This window comes from Anolis sagrei, chromosome 2 (assembly GCF_037176765.1).
Source record: "Anolis sagrei isolate rAnoSag1 chromosome 2, rAnoSag1.mat, whole genome shotgun sequence".
NCBI classification, from domain to species: domain Eukaryota; kingdom Metazoa; phylum Chordata; class Lepidosauria; order Squamata; family Dactyloidae; genus Anolis; species Anolis sagrei.
The window spans coordinates 158,669,555-158,694,230 of record NC_090022.1 but is presented as its reverse complement, the minus strand read 5'-3'; the positions used below and the strand labels follow the sequence as shown (position 1 = coordinate 158,694,230).

At 41.0% G+C, this 24,676-nt stretch overlaps 1 protein-coding gene across 2 annotated transcripts in view; it reads left to right on the top strand.

Annotated features, from left to right (window-relative positions):
* ABCA1 (ATP binding cassette subfamily A member 1) overlaps positions 1 to 24,676 on the top strand; it is a 162,848-nt gene that overhangs the window by 107,583 nt on the left and 30,589 nt on the right. For both annotated transcript variants that reach the window (XM_060763658.2, XM_060763660.2), the window contains exons 17-30: positions 1,382 to 1,586; positions 3,045 to 3,155; positions 4,240 to 4,411; positions 4,505 to 4,636; positions 8,403 to 8,542; positions 9,647 to 9,784; positions 11,640 to 11,860; positions 13,265 to 13,337; positions 14,913 to 15,115; positions 17,093 to 17,141; positions 18,791 to 18,901; positions 22,339 to 22,487; positions 23,796 to 23,920; positions 24,317 to 24,415. In XM_060763658.2, coding sequence (XP_060619641.2) covers positions 1,382 to 1,586; positions 3,045 to 3,155; positions 4,240 to 4,411; positions 4,505 to 4,636; positions 8,403 to 8,542; positions 9,647 to 9,784; positions 11,640 to 11,860; positions 13,265 to 13,337; positions 14,913 to 15,115; positions 17,093 to 17,141; positions 18,791 to 18,901; positions 22,339 to 22,487; positions 23,796 to 23,920; positions 24,317 to 24,415 — 1,928 coding nt within the window. The remainder of the gene's footprint in view (positions 1 to 1,381; positions 1,587 to 3,044; positions 3,156 to 4,239; positions 4,412 to 4,504; positions 4,637 to 8,402; positions 8,543 to 9,646; positions 9,785 to 11,639; positions 11,861 to 13,264; positions 13,338 to 14,912; positions 15,116 to 17,092; positions 17,142 to 18,790; positions 18,902 to 22,338; positions 22,488 to 23,795; positions 23,921 to 24,316; positions 24,416 to 24,676) is intronic.

Genomic DNA, 24,676 nt, shown 5'->3' with positions numbered 1-24,676 from the left:
ATTATTATTATTATTATTATTATTACTTAGGCATGCCACATCTCAGCTACTTGTCAACAGTTAGATTTAATTCACTAATATTCAAAAGTTTTTGAATTTGATGACCTGTGAATGGAAATACCACTACATTATTATTATGAGATATATATGCTGGATGGCCATCTGTCAGGGGTGATTTGAATGCAATATTCCTGCCTCTTGGCAAGGGGTTGGACTGGATGGCCCATGAGGTCTCTTCCAACTCTTTGATTCTATGATTCTATGATTTCGTATCACAAAATCACATGTGAATGGAAATGCCACTACATTATTATTATTATTATTATTATTATTAATAATAATATCTCACTTTATCTCTCCCAAAGGAGACACAAAGTGGGTTAACATGAAAGCATTAGCATACAATCTATATAAATAAAAATGTAATGTTCATTTGTGGGATTAACTCAAAAACCCAAATTTGGACACAAGACACTTATCAGGCCAATGAGTGACCATTACTCATAAAAACACTGGAAAACACAGCGGAAAGGACTTAAAAGGTCAAAAAACAAACAAAAAAATACATTACAACTCATGCGCAAAACCACATATATACATAAACACACATATATACACATCTACACAAGTATATGCAGAAATATATACACACATATGCACACACAAAACACATATACACACAAATGGGGAAGGAAGGAAGGAGAGAAAGGGAAAGAAGGAGGGAAGGAGAGGAGGAATGGAAGGAAGGAACGAAGGACAGGAAGAAAGGAAGGAAGGAAGGAAGGAAGGAAGGAAGGAAGGAAGGAAGGAAGGAAGAGAACGAAATAAAAAGTGAAAGAAGGAAGGAAAGAGAGGGAACGAAAGAGGGAAGGAAAGGAAAGGAAGAAAGGAAAGAGAGAAGGAAGGATGGAACCAAAGAGCAAAGGAAGCGAGGAAAGAAACAAGTAGAGAAGAAAAAAAGGGGGGGGGGGAGAAAAAGAGGGAGGGAAGGAAGGAGAGAAAGAAAGGAGAGAAAGAGGGAGGGAAGGTTGGCCACAGCAATGCATGGCAGGTACAGCTAGTTTACAATATACATTATCATGGGATGTACTGCCCTCTGCCTTCTTTCCATGCTGCTCTAACCACACATGACTTCAAGATGTCATGAATGAGGCCCATGGTATGGAATGGATAATCATCAGGATCCACCTCATTGGCTTCATTGAGGTCTAAAATTTCATGGAGTGGTGTGAGAAGTGGCATAGCCACACAAATTAAACTTCTGTTATCCTTGTTAATGGATGCTTGTAACTGTAGCTGCGCAAACCCAGTTGTTTTCCTCAAAGTAGAAATATAATCAGTGAAAGCACCAAATATGTTAATTGAGACCTTTCCTCCCCAGAGCCTGCTTTCTCCTGTGGCCTTTGGATATGGCTGCGAGCATCTTTCCCTTCTTGAAGAGCAGGGCATTGGGGTGCAGTGGGACAATATCTTTGAAAGCCCCAGGGAAGAAGACAGTTTCAACCTCACTACTTCTGTGTCTATGATGCTGGTTGATAGTTTGCTGTATGGGATTATGACTTGGTACATTGAATCCGTCTTTCCAGGTGAGAAATCACATTTTAATCTATCTTTATCTTGCCATACTTCCTTCATCTGCAATGCATCCTTCCCTTGGTGAGACTTCTGTGATTTTCCAAAGCTGAATAACTGATGGGAACCACAGCCCATGGAGTTACTGCCAACTGGGAATGCTACTACTCCCATTAGGCTGTCCAGCCATTAGGCTGAACTAAAATGTAAGGCTGCAAAGGTACACATCATTCTTTAGGAGTAAATTCCATTACAGTTTGGGTGACTTACCTTTGGGTAATCATGCACAAAGTTTGTACTATAAGTGGAGGATCAATTTTTCCATTTTCAAAATTTTCAGATTTTTTTTAAATGATCCCTCATCCACATTTAATTCTTGCCTCCTTCAGCCCATTCAGTCTACTGCAGACAATAATTACTTTAGCTCTGCCATTTGATGCTGCTTTGAACATTCCTTGCATGGTGTATTTCTGGATAAGTTGATTTCAAGCATTCTAAGTTTTGCTAAGTTGATTTGTGTTACTTCATTTTCAAAAAAAAGGAGAGGCAAGAACCCTGTTCCCTCAAACTCATTATGTGAAATCACTCCATCTAAGCCTATATAAAGGCAGGCCTAATGGAAGGAAATTGAGCTGCAGAATTACAAATGGAAATTCTCAAAGGATGCAGAAATATATTTGAGTGCTGGGGTAAAAATGATATTCTAAATGTGAATTAAAGAATTTTCTGGGGTTTTTTTCTCTTTAGTACATCTCACTGCTAATATATTCTCTTTCACTCTTTGGATCAACTCTTCCATAGTCATTTCCATAGTGATCCGCGCCTTAGTTACCTTTAGATTGGACTATTGCAATGCACTCTATGTGAGGGAGAGGGCCTTCTCTGTTGTGGCCCCTCGGCTCTGGAATTCACTCACCAGAGATATTAGGCAAGGCCCCACCCTGGCAGTCTTTAGGAAGAGCCTGAAAACTTGGCTGATCCAGTGTGCCTTTAATGATTGAATGAGCAATAATCCCTGACCTGACCAAACCCTGCATAAAATGCCCTCTGACGCACTCTTGCAATTGGCCCTGCCCACTGTGATCAATGTTTTCTGTGTTCTAATGTTTTGATTTTATATTGTCTGATGTGTTTATTTATATTGGTTTTTGTATTTTTATGTTTTCTGCTGTGTTCTTGTGTTATATTGTTTTACTGTATTGCTGGGCTTGGCCTCATGTAAGCTGCCCCGAGTCCCCTTGGGGAGATGGTGGCGGGGGTATAAATAAAGTTTATTGTTGTTGTTGTCGTTGTCGTCGTCGTCACTGGATTATTAAAGAACAACTTGTGACTCTTGCTAGACCCACAACCCAGCCAGGATATTGTAGATACTTTTCAGCATTTTCAGAATATCCCAAATAATACAATTTCTGCACATTAAAAATACTGTAAATGGTTTTTCTCACATTTCAAACATTTTGTCACCTATTTAGGGCAGTTTGGCATTCCAAGACCTTGGTATTTTCCCTTTATGAAGTCCTACTGGTGTGGCGAGAAATCCGATGAAGGGCAAATCCCTTCTCTTTCTGAAGGATCTTCTGAAAGTAAGTGCACACTCTGTAAACTTTGCTGTACATTGGGGGACTATTATTTCTACTTCATGCATAGTCAGAGGCAGCCCTAGGTAATTTTCAACGGTAAGCAAACAGTATTTTGGCGTCGCCCCCCTCCCCCCGGCCAACCAATCACTGATATATATTTTCTGTTCGTCATGGGAGTTCTGTGTGCCATATTTGGTTCAATTCCATCATTGGTGGAGCTCAGAATGCTCTTTGATTGTAGGTGAACTATACATCTCAGTAACTACAATTCGCATATGTCAAGGTCTATTTTCCCCCAAGAGTGCCTCAAGAGCGCCCCTGGGCAAAATCAACTATACTGCAAATGCTTACTTTGCGTAATGGTTGAGCCACCCCTGTGCATAGTAGAATTCAAGATCATCCAGTCGAATGGACTGGCATCAGTTTCAAGAAAAGGGGAAATCCTTTTGCAGCATATGGTATATAATTATGGAGTTCATATTGGCAAGATGAAGTGATGGTCATTAGCTTTGATACCTTTAAAAAGAAGTAGAACAAGTTCATAGAGAACAGGTTTAACCACACTATTCGCCAATGTAGATGATAGGGCTTCTTCTTCCTTCTACGGAATGTAGCGAAATAGCATAACTCTGAATGCTAAATAGAGAGGGCAGACAACAACAGAAGGTTATCCATTTGATGTCTTGCTTTGGATATATCTGCCCAGTCCCACAGCTAGGAAGAAGAATAATGGATACATGAAGCTAACCAAGCAAGAGATCCATTGTGCCCTTGTGTCCGACTGGCCTTGCCAGGATAAACTTAATCTGAGCATACCCAGAGGCTACCGGAAACTTGACCTAACATGACCAAGCCTAGTTACAGACCATTCCTTCTTTAATAGAAACCTTTCTGACAGATCTGGCTTCCTGCAGAGTTTAGTTAGATTTCCAAGAACCACCATTCCATCTTGAATTCAGGAAATTGCTGTATTGTCCTCATATCACCTCCTGATCCCTATTCGGATGACTGCCCAGCCAATTCCTGAAGTAGCCTTCTTGTGTTGTGTTCTGCTAAGCCGAGTTAACTAACTTCCTTGTCCCTGCAGTTTGTATGGAAGAAGAGCCAAGCCACCTTCGCCTTGGGGTATCCATTCAGAAGCTGGTGAAAGTCTACCGTGATGGCAAGAAGCTGGCAGTAGACGGCCTTACTCTGAATTTCTATGAAGGGCAAATTTCCTCCTTTTTGGGACACAATGGAGCTGGGAAAACCACCACAATGTAAGTGGCAGTGTTGTGAAGGTGAGACAGACCTTTTCCAGAGATGTTCCACTCGGTCTTGTTGGATTCAGCTTCCCTTCTTGTTGTGTTTAGGTCCATCTTGACAGGATTATTTCCCCCAACTTCGGGCACAGCCTTCATCCTGGGCAAAGACATCCGTACTGAACTGAGCACTATCCGGCAGAACCTGGGCGTTTGCCCCCAGCACAATGTTCTGTTTGATGAGTGAGTAAAATATGAATAATGTTGTTCTTTCAATATATTTGTTTATGGGGTGTTGTGTGGCTTCTGGGCTGATCGTCTGAAGATGCAGGCAAACAACAGGAGAAAATGCTGCTAGAACACGGCAATACAGCCTGGAAACCACACAACACCCCAGTGATTCCGGCTGTAAAAGCCTTCAACAATACTTTTTTTTTTCATAAACAGAAAAATACCCAGAAATACATGATGTATGTTTGAGAGGTCTTTCCTGATCTTGGATATTGTAGATACTGTCTAAGTGCACTGTGTCCCTTTCCCACAATAGGTGCAAATTTGGAATGGTTTCATAAAGTCATTAGGAGTTTCTTTTTGGGCCATAGAGAAAAATGTTGGTGTTGAGGCCATTTACTTTATCACTATGATCAGAAAAAAATGGTGAAGAGGTTCTGGCCTCCTTCTATAGAAGTGAAAATGGGACTGTGTGATCTTAGACTCATATAATTATAGAATCATAGAGTTGGAAGAGACTTCGAGAAGCCATCCAGTCCAATCCCCTGTCAAGAAGCAGGAAAATCACATTCAAACCAACCCCGACAGATGGCCACCCAGCCTCTGCTTAAAAGCCTCCTAAGAAGGAGCCCTCACTATACTCGAGGGAAGAGAGTTCCACTGCTGAACATCTCTCACAGTTAGAAAGTTCTTTCTCATGTTCAGATGGAATCTCTTTCCTGTAGTTTGAAGCCATTGCTCCACATCCTAGTCGCCAGAGCAGCAGAAAACAAGCCTGCTCCCTCCTCCCTATGACTTCCCTTCACATATTTATACATGGCCATCATCATGTCTCCTCTCAGCCTTCTCTTCTGCAGGCTAAACATGCCCAGCTCTTTAAGCTACTCCTCAGAGGACTTGTTCTCCAAACCCTTGATCATTTTAGTCGCCCTCCTCTGGACACATTCCATCTTGTCAACATCTCTCTTGAATTGTGGTGACCAGAATTGGACAATTTCCAGACATGGCTTGAAATGGTCCTCATCATGTCTCCTCTCAGCCTTCTCTTCTGCAGGATAAACATGTCCAGCTCTTTTAAGTCACTCCTCATAGGGCTTGTTCTCCAGAGCCTTGATCATTTTAGTCTCCCTCCTCTGGACACACTCCAGCTTGTCAACATCTACCTTAAATTGTGGTGCCAAGATTTCAAGGCATGGCTTGAAATCTCCTTCTGAACAGTTGTGGCAAATTATGCCTTAACATAGGGTTCCTCTGAGAGCATACTCTCAATACTTTGCCAGCCCCAGGCTTGGTGGTTAGGTGAATGTTCCTGGTCCTTCCCAGACCAAGTAAATGCTATACCATAACAGAAGGGTTTTTTTTTAAAAAAAAACCCATGGTTTTTTGAGTGTCAGAGAAAATTTATCAACCAGAGTATACAGTTATAAGGTTCCTTTACTTGTAAAAACGTGAAATAAATGCAAGATGTAAGAATAGAAAGTTATGGGCATAGCCAGCAAGAATAAGCTTCAGCACAAGTATATCAAGATTATTTCAGCATACCAACAACAAGAATACATTTCTTTGTAAAAATGGCAAAATATATTTAATATATTTTGCCATTAATATAATATAATATAATAATATAATATAATAATATAATATAGTATAATATAATATAATATAATATAATATATATAGGTGTACCAACTGAGCCTTTGAGTGCATGCTCAAGCACAGATTTCTGACAAGGTGCTGTGTCTCTGCTTTCAAACGGAGCCCTTATATAGAATTTTGCCACGATCAAAATGCTTAACTTTGAGAACCTGTTACTAGGCTTTCATCCACTCCTTATCTCACAGTAAGGAGGATTTCTGGTCAACCCTTTACTTTGTACTACACAACCATAGCTGTACTGCATTCAAATTAGGTGTCAGATCCCCTTTTCCCACCTCACTATTTCTTCTGATACTTTCAGTAATCAGTGCTCTCCATTGGCTGTCAGTCTCAAACAGTGCTATTCATTAATACCTGCATGGTACCCATGGGGTAATGTCATGTGGATGCCCTGGAGCAATTTCTGGTCTGATTCAGGATTTATGGCCCAGATAGTCAGGCATGTAGCGGGGGGGGGGGGGGGGGGGGGGCTTGAGTGGCTTCAGCCCTCCCCCCCCCCCCCGAAATTCTCAGGGTGGTCCACGAGAAGGCCTTACTGGTACATTATTTAAACTGTTATGTTTATTCATATCATGATCTGATCACCATGCTCAATATATCTCAAATGCATGGGGGTATTGGGATAACAATACAAAAGGTTTGCTAGGGTAGATCGTCACCCCCCCCCCCCTCTTCGAATCACACTCAGTACCCCCTGAATCAAAATCCTGGCTACGGGCCTGCCCTTAGTATATAATATTATATGTGTCATTTCCTCTCCATGGAGTCATGTGGCGGACCAAAAGAAATAGAGACTTTTTGCTCTCTTGCATTTGCCAAAAGATTCCCTCAAAATAACTTAACCTCAGATGACTGAGGATTCTGTTGGCTCCAGATGTTCAGAAGCTGTGACACAAAGTTACATAGTTTGCTAGGAATTTCTTTCCTTTTACTGTTTTTGCTATTTTTCTTTGTTTTTAAGCTGCTTGGACATAAGTTTCCTTTTTAAAAAGCTGTTTCCACAAACATAGATTTTCAGACCTTGCATTTAAACAACCATCATAGCAGCTTTGGGTCCCGAAAATTGCTTTGTGGTCAACATGTAAGAATAGGGGGGAAATTCCCCTGTCTAAAGTAGACATAACAATGGGTTTCCTTGCTCTTTCCCCTACCATTTTAAGAACGGGAGCAACTGTTTTTAAAATGGGATGCTGTGAATTTGAGCGGAGGAATGGTGGTTGGGATGGAAGAGGAGCCTATAGACCAGGGGTCCACAAACTTTTTAAACAGAGCGCCAGGTCACAGTTCCTCAAACTATTGGAGGGCCGGATTATAATTTGAAAAAACATGAATGAATTCCTATGCATACTGCAATATCTTATTTGTAGTGCAAAAAACACTTAAAAACAATACAATAATTAAAATGAAGAACAATTTTAACAAATATAAGCTTATTAGTATTTCAGTGGGAAGTGTGGCCCCGCTTTTGGCTGATGAGATAGAATTGTTGTTGTTGTTTGCTTTCAAGTCATTTCAGACTTAGGTTGACCCTGAGCAAGGGCCGGGTAAATGACCTTGGAGGGCCATATCCGGCCCCCAGGCCTTAGTTTGAGGACCCCTGCCATAGATACTCCAATTTGCTCAAGTTTTTAGTTGTTGTTCCAAACTCCCCTTATTTATTTATTTACTATATTTATATACCACCTCTCTCAGCCCAGAGATGACTTCTTACAGCTTTGAGGGAAAGTAACACTTACCAATAATCAGAATAATTCCACCACAGGCACACAAGCACAAAGAAACACAAGCCTTCTGTGGTTATTTTTTGCATTAAAAACAGTCAGCTGTTTTGCATGCAAAGATTACTGTGTTCAACCCTCAGAAATCCCTTGATGGCTGATCATTACACAGACTTCTACTTGAGATCCTGTGAGTCAGAATAGATTGTGCTGGCCAAGCGGACAAATTGTCCAAATTGGCATGACGCTGTTTCCTAGTGTGAGATTCATTCTCAAAAAATGCATTCTTTAATCACATTTTCAGTTTAATAATAGATAATGAAAAACAGGCAGATATGTAAGTGGTCTCCGTCCCATTCCCACTTCAACTAAAATGTTGTTTCCATTCTTCCCCACGTGTTTAGGTTGACTGTAGAGGAACATATTTGGTTTTATGCACGCCTCAAAGGGCTCTCAGAAAAGTTGGTGAAAAAAGAAATGGAACAGATGGCCATCGATGTTGGCTTGCCTCATAAACTCAAATCGAAGACAAGCAAACTCTCTGGTAAGTATCACTTGTGCAGCCATATGCTACTGCTTGGCTACCTGTATGAGAGAATAAGGGCAGCTACATCTGGGTCAGATTGATTGTCTTCTAAACAGGCCTCTTCTAGCTCCAATAAATCATACTCTTCTGTTGTGGACTACAAGTAGAATTACAACAAACTTTCCACACTATTGATACTTATTATGTATTCTCTGTATACATCCCACCGTGTGCTATACACATTACTTACTTACTTACTTAGGTGATCCCTCATTGTCCGAGTAGGATAATCCTCCAGGGTGGGTCCGTAAGTGACTATGGAACCCTATTCTTGACCCGCATCTTCTCCCGCAGTGAGGGCATTGGCTTCCAGGTGGAAGGCGGTCCTGGTCAGGATTGGCTTGACGCGCCTTCCTCTTGGCACATTTTTCTCTTTCGCCCTCCATTCGTGCCTCTTCAAATTCTGCAGCACTGCTGGTCACAACTGACCTCCAGCTGGAGCACTCACAAGCCAGGACTTCCCAGTTCTCAGTGTCTATGCCAGTTCTCAGTATCTATACACATTGGTACTGTCAGGATGCCTTCTATATTCATATATATATGAAAGCCATTATTGTTAAATCTATTTGCCTAATAATAATAATAATTTATTTATTTATTTATTTGTACCCAGCCACCATCTCCTCAAAGGGACAAGGGGCAGTTAACAAAGCACTCCAAAGTGCCACACATAAAATTTATTTATTTATTTATTTATCGTGTCATCCACAACCAGACATTTGTATTACATTTTTAACAAAAACAAACAAGCAAACAGACAAAACAGAATTTGCAAGCTTGGTAGTTGATTAAATGTCCTTTGACTAGTATCTGGCCACTTGGAGTGCCACACATAAAATAAACAACACATAGGCATAAAAATAATAACATGAGATTAAAACTGCAAAACACACATTTAAAATCACATAATAAAATATTAAAATTTATAAAACGCAGTTGTGACTGCGTATAAAACTGGTGTAGTGTCACATATTTTGCCATCCTTGTCTTAGGTCTACATACCACTTTGAATACATTACTATGTATTAAATGAGATCAATTGTCTTTGATTTTGCTTCATAGGTGGCATGCAACGGAAGCTTTCGGTCGCTCTGGCCTTTGTGGGTGGCTCTAAGGTTGTCATTTTGGATGAGCCAACTGCTGGGGTTGATCCATATTCTCGCAGAGGGATCTGGGAACTTCTTTTAAAGTATCGCCAAGGTATTTACTCTTTCCTCTTACAAAACAGTGAAAAGTTGTTGTTATGTTGTATTCCTGTTTGTATATATAGAAAGGGGTCAGTCTTTAGTGAATGGGGCACCTAGTATTTCAACATAGGGCAGGGAAAGATTTGTGTCTGAAATCCTGGAGAACTCTTGTAAGTTTGTATAAACATAACTGAGCTGGAAATTATAAGAAGGTGGCCACAGCTGTGTATCTACTGTTACCTTTTACTATCGAATTAATACTGTGTTCTCCAAACTATGTGTGCCATATGCTTCCTGCACATAGAAAGCTGCCCCATTCCAAGACAGATCATTGGATCTGCTCTGTCCCTCCTGGTTTTCCAAGATCCTAAGGCTCAGGTTGCCCCTTTCCTTGAGTTCCACTTAACTAGAAATGCCAGGGGCTGAACGTCAAACTTTCCTTTTATTACTGGCCAATCTTAAATTTCACATCCCACCACACCACAGTCTTAAAAGAAGATAACCTTTGTAAGATTTGTATGGGAGTTGAGGTTACTGTATCTACTACAGTAATTTAGAGGACTGCTATCTTAATTAGGCACATAGTTTTGGTACTTGCAGTTGCAACCATTTTTTATCATTCATCATATGAAAGGTTAAAGGCCAGATGAGAATGAGGATGTCTTAATATTTGTTATCAGACTTCGATCACATCCTGGATTCCACCATTTGAATTTAAGGTAAAGGTAAAGATTTTCCCGTGACATTAAGTCCAGTCGTGTCCAACTCTGGGGTGTCCATTTCTAAGCCAAAGAGCCGGTGTTGTCCGTAGACACCTCCAAGGTCATGTGGCCAGCATGACTACATGGAGTGCTGTTACCTTCCTGCTGGAGTGGTACCTATTGATCTACTCACATTTGCATGTTTTCAAACTGCTAGGTTGGCAGAAGCTGGGGCTGACAGCGGAAGCTCACGCCGCTCCCCAGATTCGAACCTGCAACCTTTCAGTCAACAAGCTAAGTAGCTCAGTGGTTTAACCCACTGAGCCACCGGGGGCTTCCATTTTAGTTTTTGTATATGTTATTAGAAAACAGGACCACAAATGGAATTAGAGAAATTTGATAAAGAATCTATGAGAGTTGTGGGTTGTTGTAGGTTTTTTCAGGCTATATGGCCATGGTCTAGAGGCATTGTCTCCTGACGTTTCGCCTGCATCTATGGCAAGCATCCTCAGAGGTAGTGAGGTCTGTTGGAAGTAGCCCGAAAAAACCTACAACAACCCAGTGATTCCAGCCATGAAAGCCTTCGACAATACTATGAGAGTTGTCTTTTTTATTGTGTTCCAACTTAAAAGAACTGTCTTATAAAAATCTTGGCTAATGGTACACAATTTCCTTCTGGCTAAACTGACATCTGGATGAGGGATTAAAACAAAATATGGCCAGAATAGATTTTGTTTTGTCGAATTTTGGGGGGGGGGGGGATCACAATCTGACCTTGTGTTTCCTATTGACAGCAATGCTAAAGTTGGCCAAAAATTCAGTTTCCTTCCTGTCTTGGGGCCCTTCCACACAGCCCTATATCCCAAAATATCAAGGCAGAAATTCCCACAATATCTGCTTTGAACTGGGTTATCTGAGTCCACACTCAGATAATGTGGGATTTTCTGCCTTGATATTCTAGGAAACAGGGCTGTGTGGAAGGGCCCTTGGTCACCATGCCCTTAATTAGATTGCCGTAAGTTGGAAACTACTTGAAGACATACAACAGCAATATAAAAATCATACCTCTTTAAGTTGTCATTTGCCCTGGTAGGGAATACATATGGGCACAGAATTGCTACTCTGTCCAAATGTACCTGATTTATTGTTTTCCTGTTATTTTTTCAGGCCGCACAATCATTCTGTCTACGCACCACATGGATGAGGCAGACATTCTTGGAGACCGAATTGCCATCATCTCCCATGGCAAACTCTGTTGCGTTGGCTCCTCTCTGTTCCTGAAAAACCAGCTGGGGACAGGCTACTACTTGACCTTAGTCAAGAAAGATGTGGATTCCTCCCTGAGTTCCTGCAGAAACAGCAGCAGCACTGTCTCTTACCTGAAAAAGGTACCACAAAACTCTGTATGGTTTATTGCCAATTTTCATTTAAAATGATTTAAACGTGGTTATTGGGCCTCCTCGAGTTCGGTGTGCTCAACCTTTACACCACAGCTAGAATGAGAATTTTAATAGTATAGCTTAATAATAGAATTCAGTCATAAAATCACTCCAATTTGAAGCTCCTACATTTTTATTGCATAATATTACTTTTCCCTTTGTAAAACTATAACTCCTATCCTTCCAAAACATTGAGCCAAGACTATGAAAGTGTTGTCAAACTGCATTCTTTCTACAATGTAGATGCACTTTTGGCCATGGTCTCCCAAAGTTTAAAACTAGAACTGCATAGGCTCTTTCTAAGCTAATGATCCAGCCTTAAAATCAAAGATTAGGATGTAAGAAGTTACGTTCTGTGTGCAGTGAAAGGTGGAAGTGAATGGCTATGCCAAATCATTCGGAGACTGCAAAAGGTTATTTTGGGGGCTACTTTTTGGATTCCTAAAATTGCCAGGAGTGGGTTTCTAACAGTTATCATTCAGAAAGTAGCATTTCTGCATTCTGCATCCATCACATGCAGCAACCACTCTGGGCAAAGAAAAGATCTTCACATATCTATATAAATAAAAATGTAATGTTCGTTTGTGGGATTAACATAACACAAAAACCACTGAACGAATTGACACCAAATTTGGACACAAGACACCTAACAATGCAATCTATGTCCTTCACTAAAAAAAACCTTGATTTTGTCATTTGGGAGTTGTAGTTGCTGGGATTTATAGTTCACCTACAATCAAAGAGCATTCTGAACTCCACCAATGATGGAATTGAACCAAACTTGGCACATAGCTCTCCCATGACCAACAGAAAATACTGGAAGGGTTTGATGGGCAGTGTCCTTTGATTTTGGAGTTGTAGTTCACCTACATCCAGAGATCACTGTGGACTCAAACAATGATGGATCTGAACCAAACTCTACACGAATAATCAATATGCCCAAATGTGAACACTGGTGGAGTTTGGGGAAAAATAGAATCTTGACATTTGGGAGTTGTACTTGCTGGGATTTATAGTTCACCTACAATCACAGAGCATTCTGAACTCCACCAATGATAGAATTCGGCCAAACCTCCCGCACACAACCCCCATGAGGGCCACAGCAACGCATGGCAGGGGACGGCTAGTTGAAAATAAATAAATAAACAGCTCTGCTTTTCAACCATATACTTTACCCCTGAGTTCAAGACAAATTCTGAATCTTAATAATATTGCAGAATACTTTGCATTTTGTTGTCTTCCTTTCCTCTTTCCTACTTTATAAAATAGAAATTGTAGGCGGTGGTTTTCATATTTCTTTCCTGTCTGTGTTCAGATCAGAAGTAATTGGATCATCCTTTTTTTGGTAACTAGGATGACAGCGTCTCTCAAAGTAGCTCTGATGCTGGGCTTGGCAGCGACCATGAAAGTGACACCTTGACAATAGGTAACGGCTTAAAAAACAAATAAGATTGCAGTGTATGTAGCTTATGTAACTAGACTTGTGCATCATGATCGAGTTTGATAGAGTTGTTTGGAAATTTGTCCTTCAGCAATTCCGTTCTCTCCTAGCCACCGCTGACCAAGCAGTGCTGATAAACAGATGCTTTGGTTTGAAAGTGTTGGGTGGAATGTAGCATTTGGCTTCTGTCATATGTGTCATCCCTTAAGTGGACTTTCGTCAAAATGCTCTAAGTCAGCAAAGGAGGGAGTTTTCATGTTCTTCCTTCTGTGTTGCACTTTTTACTGTTCCAAAGCTCTCCCTGTACTCCAAGGCAAATTCTTATTGCGGTGGAGGCAGTATTGAAATCTTCAAGGCTAAGGCAAAAAATTATCCTTCTGTTCTGATAATGCCCACTAGATTTACATTTCCATAGTCTTCCATTGGTGGAAGGAACCCTTCCCTTTGCAGAAAGTAAAATTCACAGGCCAACACACATTTTGTTGCCTCAAAGGTTAGACCTGTTTTGGGGTATATTTGACCTGCTGATTCCAAAAATGGCAACAGTTTCTCTTTGTCAGCTCAAGTTTTTGAGATACACAGCATACGCTATATACCAATCTTTATCTGCTCACCCATAGAAAATCATGGTAACCATATTTAAGGAATTAGAGCTATGTTTCTTTCAGAGATATTGTTTTTATATTGCTTTCAATTGTGTTGTTATTTGTTTTATCTGATGTTTAAAGGGTTTTACATGTGTGTTTTAATTGTAATCTTGGGCGTGTCCCTTGTAAGCCACTACAAGTCCCCTAGGGCAGATGGTTGGTGGGGAATAATAATAATAATAATAATAATAATAATAATAATAATAATAATATTATCATCATCATCATCATCATCATCATCATGAGATCTATCTAATGCAGTTTTCTGAATCAATGCCCCAAATAACCCCAGGAGCAGGTGTAAAAACCAAGATGCCAAGAAAACCATTTATTTTTGTTTGGGCTGTGTTACCTACCATTTTTTTTTAAGTTACTCTGAAATCAAATCAATTAACTGTCTCTGTTTTATTTTGGTACATTGGGGGAGAAATAGGCACTCCCCCAATTACATATATATCTCAGATAATCAATAATTAGGCCTAAATCCCTTTGTTGGTTAGAATATTCCTATTGAATCTGTTTACTCACTTGTTCGCTGGTGGCGCAGTGAGTTAAACCCCTGTGCCGGCAGGACTGAAGACTGACAGGTCGTAGGTTCGAATCCGGGGAGAGGCGGATGAGCTCCCTTTATCAACTCCAGCTCCTCATGCGGGGACATGAGAGAAGCCTCCCACAAGGATGATAAAAACATCAAATCATCCGGGCATCCCCTGGGCAACATCCTTGCAGACAGCCAATTCTCTCACACCAGAAGCGACTTGCATTTTCTCAAGTCACTCCTGACACGACAAAAAAAAACTATTCTAGTTGGAATCAACCAATAAGAATCCAACCTCACTGTCCTTTGTTGGTTGGAATAATGCACAATAAGCATCAAGCGGAGAGACATCTGAATGTAACTTGGTTCTTCCAGATGTATCAGCCATTTCTAATCTCATAATGAAGCACGTCCCTGAAGCACGGTTGGTAGAGGACATCGGCCATGAGCTAACCTACGTTTTGCCATATGAAGCAGCTAGAGAAGGAGCTTTTGTGGAGCTATTTCATGAGATTGATGACCGCCTCTCCGACCTGAGGATTTCCAGCTATGGCATTTCTGAGACTACTCTGGAGGAGGTATGTGAAGAACCACAGTTTTTAATTGATGGAGAAGAGGCAAATCTGGAAGCATGTAGTTTCTGCATGTTTAGACACAGCTCATGTTTAGACACAGTGTTCTTTCTAGCATGGACAACTGTGCACCTGTAGCTCTTTTTTATGTATAACTACCATAACTCTGGCATTGCCTTATAAACTGAAAACTGTGTAAAAAAAGAGACTTGCAATGTGGTGTGAGGGGCTGAAACCCAGATGTCCCCATTGTAGATGTAGGTCCAGCTATAGAGTACTTAATTGCATCTCTTGTAAGATACTGAGAATTTTTAAAGCAGGTTCATCTCTGCCAATATCGTTGTCAGCCAGCTGATAAAATCAAGCATCAAGTGGTAAATGTTTTCCCTAAACCTTCCCATAGTAAGCTGATACTATGAAGTTCCACACTAGGCTGCTATTCATGAAGTTAGGAATGTAGGACTTCATAATACAGAGTCCATCCAGTTCCCCTTTCTGCAGGCCTGGTCTTCAGTGCTGGGGAACCTTCCAAAGCAAGGGCACTGGGGAGCAGGTGCCACGAGGAGGAAGGGAATCTCAACTTATATGAGCTCACATAACTTTGGGTTTATTTCATAGGAAGCTGCCTTCTATCATGTGAGATCATTGTTTCATCTAAAGATCCTGTTGCCTACCTCAATTGTTGGCGAATCTGCTTGATTTTAGGCAGAGTTCCTTCACAGCCCTTCTAAAGATGCCTGGGATTGGAATTGAATAATTTTACATCCATGTACTTTGGCGTGGGTCCAGCCATCATCTTCCATCCACCCCAAGTATTTATTTATTTACAGTATTTATATTCCGCCCTACTCACCCTGCAGGGGATTCAGGGCAGATTACAATGTACATATACATGGCAAACATTCAATGCCATAGACACAGAACATATATAGACAGACACAGAGGCAATTTAACATTCCAACTTTTCATAAGGGTATTCTGGCCACCAGGGGAGCTGTTGCTTCACTGCGCATTTGTGACACTGGTGAAGTACTTCCTCATTCTTTGCAGGCTTGCTGGAGATTTTTATGGCATCGTAAATTAGTTAAATTACCCTCCCCGTCTAGGCGGTACCTAAATTTCCTACCTGACAGATGCAACTGTCTTTCGGGCTGCAAATGTCGACAGCAAGCTAAACAAATTGGTCGGACACTCACTCTGACCTGGGCTGGCTTCAAACTCATGACCTTTCAGTCAATAGTGATCTTAATGCAACTGACTCCCAGCCACCTACGCCACAGTCCCTCACATGAAAAAAAAGAAATCTTGAACACAGAGGGGTGGAAAAAGCTTCCTGGAGTGAAAGTCTTGTAAACCTTTCTCCTTAATACATTACAATTGAAGTTCTTTCATCTGCATGCATTTTAACACGCTAATACTTTATAAATATTCAAAAGGCTCTGTTATTTGTTAGCTTTCATTTCTGTATATCCTATTCCATTCAGATGGGATTGAAAGTGGTTTGCAACAAGAGAAATGTAAATGACTTTGTAAAATATATGTAAATGATTTCAAATTATTTTTTTCAGTGCCAAACCTGACTTTATTCAAGGCAGGAATTAACTAAACCATGGCAACCTCAACGTTATGGTGTGCCCTTTTTAAACATACCCTTTCATGACAGATCACAAACAAGTTTGGATTATATTGCCTGTGGTGTTAGTGCCAAATCTAGGAGAAAATTTGTCACTTAACTTTGCTGACTATATAAACTGACAACACACATTTTGGATGAGCCATGAATTCTGTTTTCTTTTGGATAGGCTAAAAAGTTGAGAGGCAACGGAGAACCTTGAAACTGGAAGCTGCAGCAGTTTTTTGACTGGGGATCATGGGAGCTACAGACAAACATGTCTCAAAGGCACCAGTTCAGGGTCTGATGCACTGCAGTGTAGTTGTTGTACAAAGTTGCTTATTGTAATTTCAATATTTTTTGCCTTTCAGATATTTCTGAAAGTGGCAGAAGACAACGGTGTGGATGCAGAGACCTCAGGTAAAACACAATGCCATCACATCTGATTTTATGGGACATAGTCCTGTGTCATTTAATAATAATAATAATAATAATAATAATAATAATACTTTATTTATACTTCGCCACCATCTCCTATAGGGATTCAGGGCGGCTTACGAAATAGCACACAAAGATACCATACATAAATTACATAATACATAAAATAAAATACAACATGTAATAAATAAAGTATTATTATTACTGTTATTATTATTATTGTTATTATTATTATTATTATTATTATTATTATTTTACTGACACAAAACCACAGTATGTCACAGCAAATGAGATATATATGCTGGATTTCATATCACAAAATCACAAGTCGAACACTTCCCAAGTGTCTAGGACTGTGTGATGTATTTTTGAATGATGCATGCAGATCCAAGTAAGGTGGCCTTTTACAGTTGACAGATCATAATTTTATCAATGTTTATTGTTTCCAAATGCCGGCTGAGATCTTTTGGCACGGCACCCAGTGTGCCGATGACCACTAGGACCACCTGTATTGGTTTATGCCAGAGCCTTTGCCGTTCGATTTTGAGGTCCTGATAACATTATTACTATTATTATTATTATTATTATTATTAATAATAATAATAATAATAGGTTCCAGATGTTATTGACACTTTCATAGAGACTGTCAAAAAGCTACTTCAACATGGCAAACACTTAATACATGGTGGTCATGCTGTGTGAAGCCATTTTTCACAGGGAACACTCCAAGTTCAGGGACAACGCATAGGATAGGATTGACAATAGCTTTAAAAATGTGTCTCTCGTGTGGGGATCTTGCTATTTAGCCACCTTGGAACGTTATGACTCCCATTTGGGTTGAGGCCACATCATTTGTTAGGGTTTTAATAATTTTGTTTTTAAAGGCTTTTAATTCTTTTGTTAGTTTATTTTTGTCATTTTTAATAGTATACTAACCGTCCCCTGCCACGCATTGCTGTGGGCCACTCTGGTGGTCATGGGGGTACTGTGTGGGAGGTTTGGCCCAATTCTATCGTTGGTGGGGTTCAGAATGCTCTGTGATTGTAAATGAACTATAAATCCCAGCAACGACAACTCCCAAATGTCAAGATTCTATTTTCCCCCAAACTCCACCAGTGTTCGCATTTGGGCATAATTGAGTATTTGTGTAGTTTGGTCCAGATCCATCATTGTTTGAGTCCACAATGATCTCTGGATATAGGTGAACTACAACTCCAAAACCAAAGGACACTGCCCACCAAACCCTTCCAGTATTTTCTGTTGGTCATGGGAGAACCCTGTGCCAAGTTTGGTCCAATTCCATCGTTGGTGGGGTTCAGAATATTCTTTGATTGTAGGTGAACTATAAATCCCAGCAACTACAACTCCCAAATGACAAAATCATTTTTTTTGAGTGAAGAACATACATTGGGCTGTTAGCTGTCTTGTGTCTAAATTTGGTGCCAATTCGCCCACCGGTTTTTGAGTTCTGTTAGTCCCACAAACGAACATTACATTTTTATTTATATAGATTAAATCTGTGTCTCTGTTAACCTTATTAAGTAATCTTGAATCCCAGACAAGGTGAGATATAAATAATTGCCATAATATGCGATAAAACTATATCATCTAATTTGATGTTTTGTTTTTAGATGGCACATTACCCGCTCGAAGAAGCCGTGTCTTTGGAGAAAGGCAAAGCTGTCTTCGTCCGTTCACAGAAGATGATGCTTTTGACACGAACGATTCTGACATAGATCCAGGTAAAAGATGAAAGAGATATATGTTCATCTTCACTGAATAATGATAGTAAAATGTATCTTATGTTTGAAAATGGAATATAGTTGCTGGCTCAGTGCTGATATGAATTCAGGTAGACATCCTTTGATGAGCCATGCTTCACAGCGGAGAGTCACAAGTGTGAGTGGGCCAGTAGAGATCAACAATTCAATACTTCTCTTTCCCTTCATATTTTAAGCTTTTTAATGAATTCCACACATCCAACTGTGAGTCTTTCAGTGAACCTGCAAACGATAATATACAAGAAAAACCTCCAGCTGAGTGTGAAAAGGAGCAATTCTGAAAGCATCATTCCTGGATGTTTACCACATCTAGCTGATGCAGTTTCCAGGTTATCCCTGTAATCTGTGACTCTTCTTTGACTATCATGACACCATAATCCCGGTGGCGCAGTGGGTTAAATGCTTGTGCCAGCAGGAAGACTGACAGGTCACAGGTTCAAATCCAGGGAGAGTGCGGATGAGCTCCCTCTATCAGCTCCAGCTCCTCATGCGGAAACATGAGAGAAGCCTCCCACAAGGATGGTAAACATCAAAACATCCAGGCGTCCCCTAGGCAACGTCCTTGCAGGTGGCCAGTTCTCTCACACCAGAAGTGACTTGTAGTTTCTCAAGTCGCTCTTGACACGACAAAAAAAAAATCATGACATGAGATGTCCTTCCTTCACTTTCTCCATATATTAGCAAGTAAGAGTAAAAGATCTCGTGCTTCATACTTGGAAGCCAAGGTTGATTCTCCCTCCCCTGAATCTTTTGACAGAAGCAAACTCCGTGTTGAGATTTCAGGATGGGTCTTCTAAGGTGCTTCCATATACAATCTTTTAATTTGCCTTACCTTTTTTCCATAAGGAGGGGGGAGTGTATTAAAAATCATTGCTTCCCACTTACAATCCTCACACATTTCCACATCACTTTCATCTTTTTCCCATAAAGGAGAAAAGGATAGAAGAGCTCCAGTTTGGGCTGGTTAGTAATGGAATCCCATTGGTATTTGCTGTCAAAAGACTCCATGCAGTTGTTCTGTCATTAAAAACATGGCAGAAGTTGCAGAGAAAGATGAATGATGATGACTTGGAGATCACTTCTACAAAAATCCTTTGAAGAAAACAGGGCAATGGCACAATTAAAGCTGCTAATGGAAGTGCCAGAATTGCCTGCCTAGTTCTTTCCTACACATTTATTGTGTGTGGTGGAGCCCCCGGTGAAGCAATGGGTCAAACCCCTGTGTCAGCAGGACTGAAGACTGACAGGTCACAGGTTCAAATCCAGGGAGAGAACGGATAAGCTTCCTCTGTCAGTTCCAGCTCCTCATGCTGGAAACCACTCCTTTAATATTCTATTATATTTCCAATTGGAGCCTCCTGTGGCACAATAGATTACACCGTTGTGCCAGCAGGATTGCTGACCAACAGGTCAGCTGTTCAAATCTGGCAAGAGCGGGTTGAGCTCTCTCTGTCAGCACCAACTTCCCCATGCAGGGACATGAGAGAAGCCTCCAATAAGGATGGTTTACACATCAAAACATCCAGGCGTCCCTTGGGCAACGTCCTTCCAGACGGCTAATTCTCTCACACCAGAAGTGACTTGCAGTTTCTCAAGTTGCTCCTGACATGAAAAAAAGCTGCCTCTGAAGGCCCCAGTTTCTTTCTCTTGCAGTTTCTCAAGTCGTCCTGACACTAAAAAAAATGTGTGTGGCAGAAAGGCTTGGGAAGCCCACTGTCAGATTATAGCTGGGCACCAAGGTCAATCAGTGTAGGCAAACTGTTGGTCAAACAATCACCCATAATGACTTGATCTTGCATTGCTTCCTTCTTTTCCCCCTCATATACACTAAAGCAGGGGTCCTCAAACTTTTTAAACAGAGGGCCAGATCACAGTCCCTCAAACTGTTGGAGGGCCGGATTATAATTTGAAAATAAAAAACCCATGAATGAATTCTTACGAACACTGCACATAACTTATTTGTAGTGTAAAAAACACTTAAAAACAATACAATAATTGAAATGAACAATTTTAAGAAATATAAACTTATTCGTATTTCAATGGGAAGTGTGGGCCTGCTTTTAGCTGATGAGATAGGGTTGTTGTTGTTGTTGCGTGCTTTCAAGTCATTTCATACTTAGGTTGATACTGAGCGAGGGCTGGGTAAATGACCTCGGAGGGCCGTAACTTGGGCCTTAGTTTGAGGACCCCTGCACGTTCCCTCCGTTCATCTGGAGAGGCCCTGCTCGCGATCCCACCTGCGTCGCCATCGCGCTTGGTCGGGATGAGGGAAAGGGCCTTCTCGGTGGTGGCCCCCTGACTCTGGAACATCCTCCCCAAGGACATCAGACAAGCCCCAACGTTGGCAATCTTTAGGAAGAACTTGAAGACCTGGCTGTTCCAGTGTGCATTTCCAGAATAGGAAACTCCCAGCATCATGTCCCAATCGCACTTTATTAGAGATTTAAGACTGTTTGCACATTGCACCTAATCTAGAATCCTTACATTTCACCTGCCATGTCCAGCACTTTTAACTGTACCTATTACATTGGCCCGGCCCTAGTTTTAACGTGTCACGGTGTATTGTTTTATTGTTTTTACTGTTACTGCTTTAATGTTTTTTGGTTTGCTTAGGAGTTTGATTACGTATTTGTTATGCTGTTGTTTTATTGAGGCCTTGGCCTGTGTAAGCCGCATCGAGTCCTTCGGGAGATGTTAGCGGGGTACAAATAAAGATAATAATAATAATAATAATAATAATAATAATAATAATAATAATAATAATGCATGGTAGGAAGTATCAGCAAATCTGGCCCCAGAGCAACTGCTACGAGGCACAGAATAAAGTGAAGTGCAAAGTCTTTGTCAACTTCAAAGCCTTGAAGTGGTACATTTATTTAGTTACTTTCTAAAAGCTACAAAAACAACAAACATAACTTATGTACAGAAGAAGTCACATACACGTCTTGCTTCTTCTCCAGCATGGCTGGAAGAGAACGCCCAGCAGTCCGTTATCTCAAACCCACCTCAAATCCATGTTATTGGAATGTGTGACATAAAGAGGAACTGTCCACAGTTCACACTCTAGGCATTAAATCACTCCATGCCTTTATCCCTTGCATGGCATTACATAACATTACGTTCTACACCAAACACACAGAGTTTAAACTATAAGCGATATTTCACCCCAGTAAAACCACAGTACTGACAGGAAGGAAGCATAACTTTGTAGCCTGAAGGTTGCAAGGCAGCAGTTAGTAATTTGAAGACACAACAAATGTCTTCCTGCAAGACAGTTCATATTCATTCTCTCATTTGCTGAAGTACATTAAACAAGGAAGTGTATCCTCCCAAAGGGAGATTCCTTGCCTTAGGAGAGAGGGCTGAGTGCCTCACGAAATGCAACTCTTTTCCTACAGAATCTCGAGAGACCGACCTGCTGAGTGGGATGGACGGCAAAGGATCAACCCAAGTGAAGGGCTGGAAGCTGACCCAGCAGCAGTTTGTAGCCCTGCTCTGGAAGAGACTGCTTATTGCCAGGCGCAGCAGAAAAGGGTTTTTTGCTCAGGTGAGATGGTGCTTCATCTGCAAACAGTGGTTGTGTTCTCAAAAGCTTGTTTTGTTTTGCTTCATCAATACACTACTATAAGCTTGCCCTGACTTACCTGGTACAGGGAGTGCTCTGGCACTATGCTGTTTTATAATAATAATAATATTATAATAAAACTTTATTTTTGTACCACTCTATCTCCCCGAGGGGGACTGAGTGGTTTCCAAGTAACATCACCGAAACATACAAAGTAAACATAGTCCATTATAGATTTTAGCAGCAACTGCAGTAACAGTCGTGGAAATCTCAAAATCAGTTTTCAAATTCTGGTCATCTCTGCATTTCCTGAGAGTTTGGAGTCACATCAGGTTTAGCCAAATTGAACAGATAAATTTCAGATATCGATAGTTAATTTATTGTCAATACCCTGCTTTCAGGAGCCCCTGGTGACACCGGGTTAAACCACTGAGCTGCTGAACTTGCTAACTGAAGGGTCAGTGGTTCAAATCCGGGGAGCAGGGTGAGCTCCTGCTGTTGGCCCAACCCAGCAGTTCAAAAACATGTAAATGTGGGTAGATCTATAAGTACTGCTTTGGTGGGAAAATAACAGCGCTCCATGCAGTCATGCCGGCCACATGACCTTGGAGGTGTCTACAGACAACACTGGCTCTTCAGCTTAGAAATGGAGATGAACACCACCACTCAGAGTTGGACACGACTAGACTTAATGTCAAGGGGGAACCTTTACTTTACCCTGCTTTCAGAATATGAAGAATTAGTGGATTCTAGTATTCCAGCCCAGCTTATCTATCCAAACACATCTCTTCCTATGAACCTTCTAGGAATTTAAGATCGTCTGGGGAGGCCCTGCTCTTGAACCCGCCTGCCTCACAGGTGAATCTGGCGGGGATGAGAGACAGGGCCTTCTCAGTGGTGGCCCCTCGGCTGTGGAACTCCCTTCCCAGGGATATTAGATCGGCCCTCTCTCTCCTGACCTTTCAGAAAAGAGTGAAAACCTGGCTCTTTGAGCAAGCGTTTGGAGCTTCAGCGTGACCAGATAAACACAAAATTGTAATGCGATCACGGAACGGCTAAGATGATCTAAACGGATGAGGAATTGGACTGGAAGACATTGCCATTGACATAGATCGGTCTTATTGCCACTAGAGGGCAGTGCTGTATAATGAACAGCTCCATTTAAGTGTTTGGTATCCTGATTGTGGAAACTGACAGTGTTCCTATTTTCATAGGTGGGTGAGGCAGGAGATATTGCTGTTTCTCAGAACATTTGTGGAAACCTCTTCTTCCCTTCCTCTCTGATTTCAGATTGTCCTCCCAGCTGTCTTTGTTTGCATCGCTCTCCTGTTCAGTTTGATTGTGCCTCCCTTTGGTAAATACCCAAGTCTGGAATTGCAGCCATGGATGTATGATGAACAATATACATTTATCAGGTACTTAATAAACTGAGAGAACAGAGATAATATTTAAGGGTATGCTATAGTCATAGGGTAGAGTGTCATGTGTAAGTGCTGGAGACACGTGAAGGCATGGCAAATCCATAGGGTTGGAAGCAGATGCATAACACTAATGTATGTGTGATGGGAGTTGAATTTGGCTTCTGAGTTGAATTTGAGGGAGAAATCCATTGATTGGGATATTCAAGAGTGTGCAGTCTTGATAGGGATCGACCAATAGCAGGGTCACATGCATGCATACTCCTGCATGAGCCGAATGGCTTCATTTCCCTGAATACACCCCTGTCCCTCTGCGCAGATATCTTGCCATTATCTCAGCTTTCATGCTAGCTCAAGACTCTGATGGTGTCTTTCTAAATATTGTATCCATAGTAATGATGCTCCAGAAGACACCGGGACTCAGAAGCTTTTGGATGCTCTCCTCAACAAACCTGGTTTTGGAACCCGCTGCATGAAAGGATACTCAATTGCGTAAGTAGAACATTGACAAAAGTGGTCTGTTGGCATATCCAAATTCATTCTGCTTTCAAATTCCCCCGGACAGATTAGAAATTGCACTCTGTAACACAATTTTTGTTCCTATCATTTCCTAATTGGTTACATCATAAAAACATGGAAAAATTATTAAACTGCAAAAACTTTTGCTTTTGCGGGATATCCTGCAGCACATTTGGCTATCGTTTTTAAATGAATATCTCATCAAGTCTCAACCAATTGACATAGTTTTTGGCA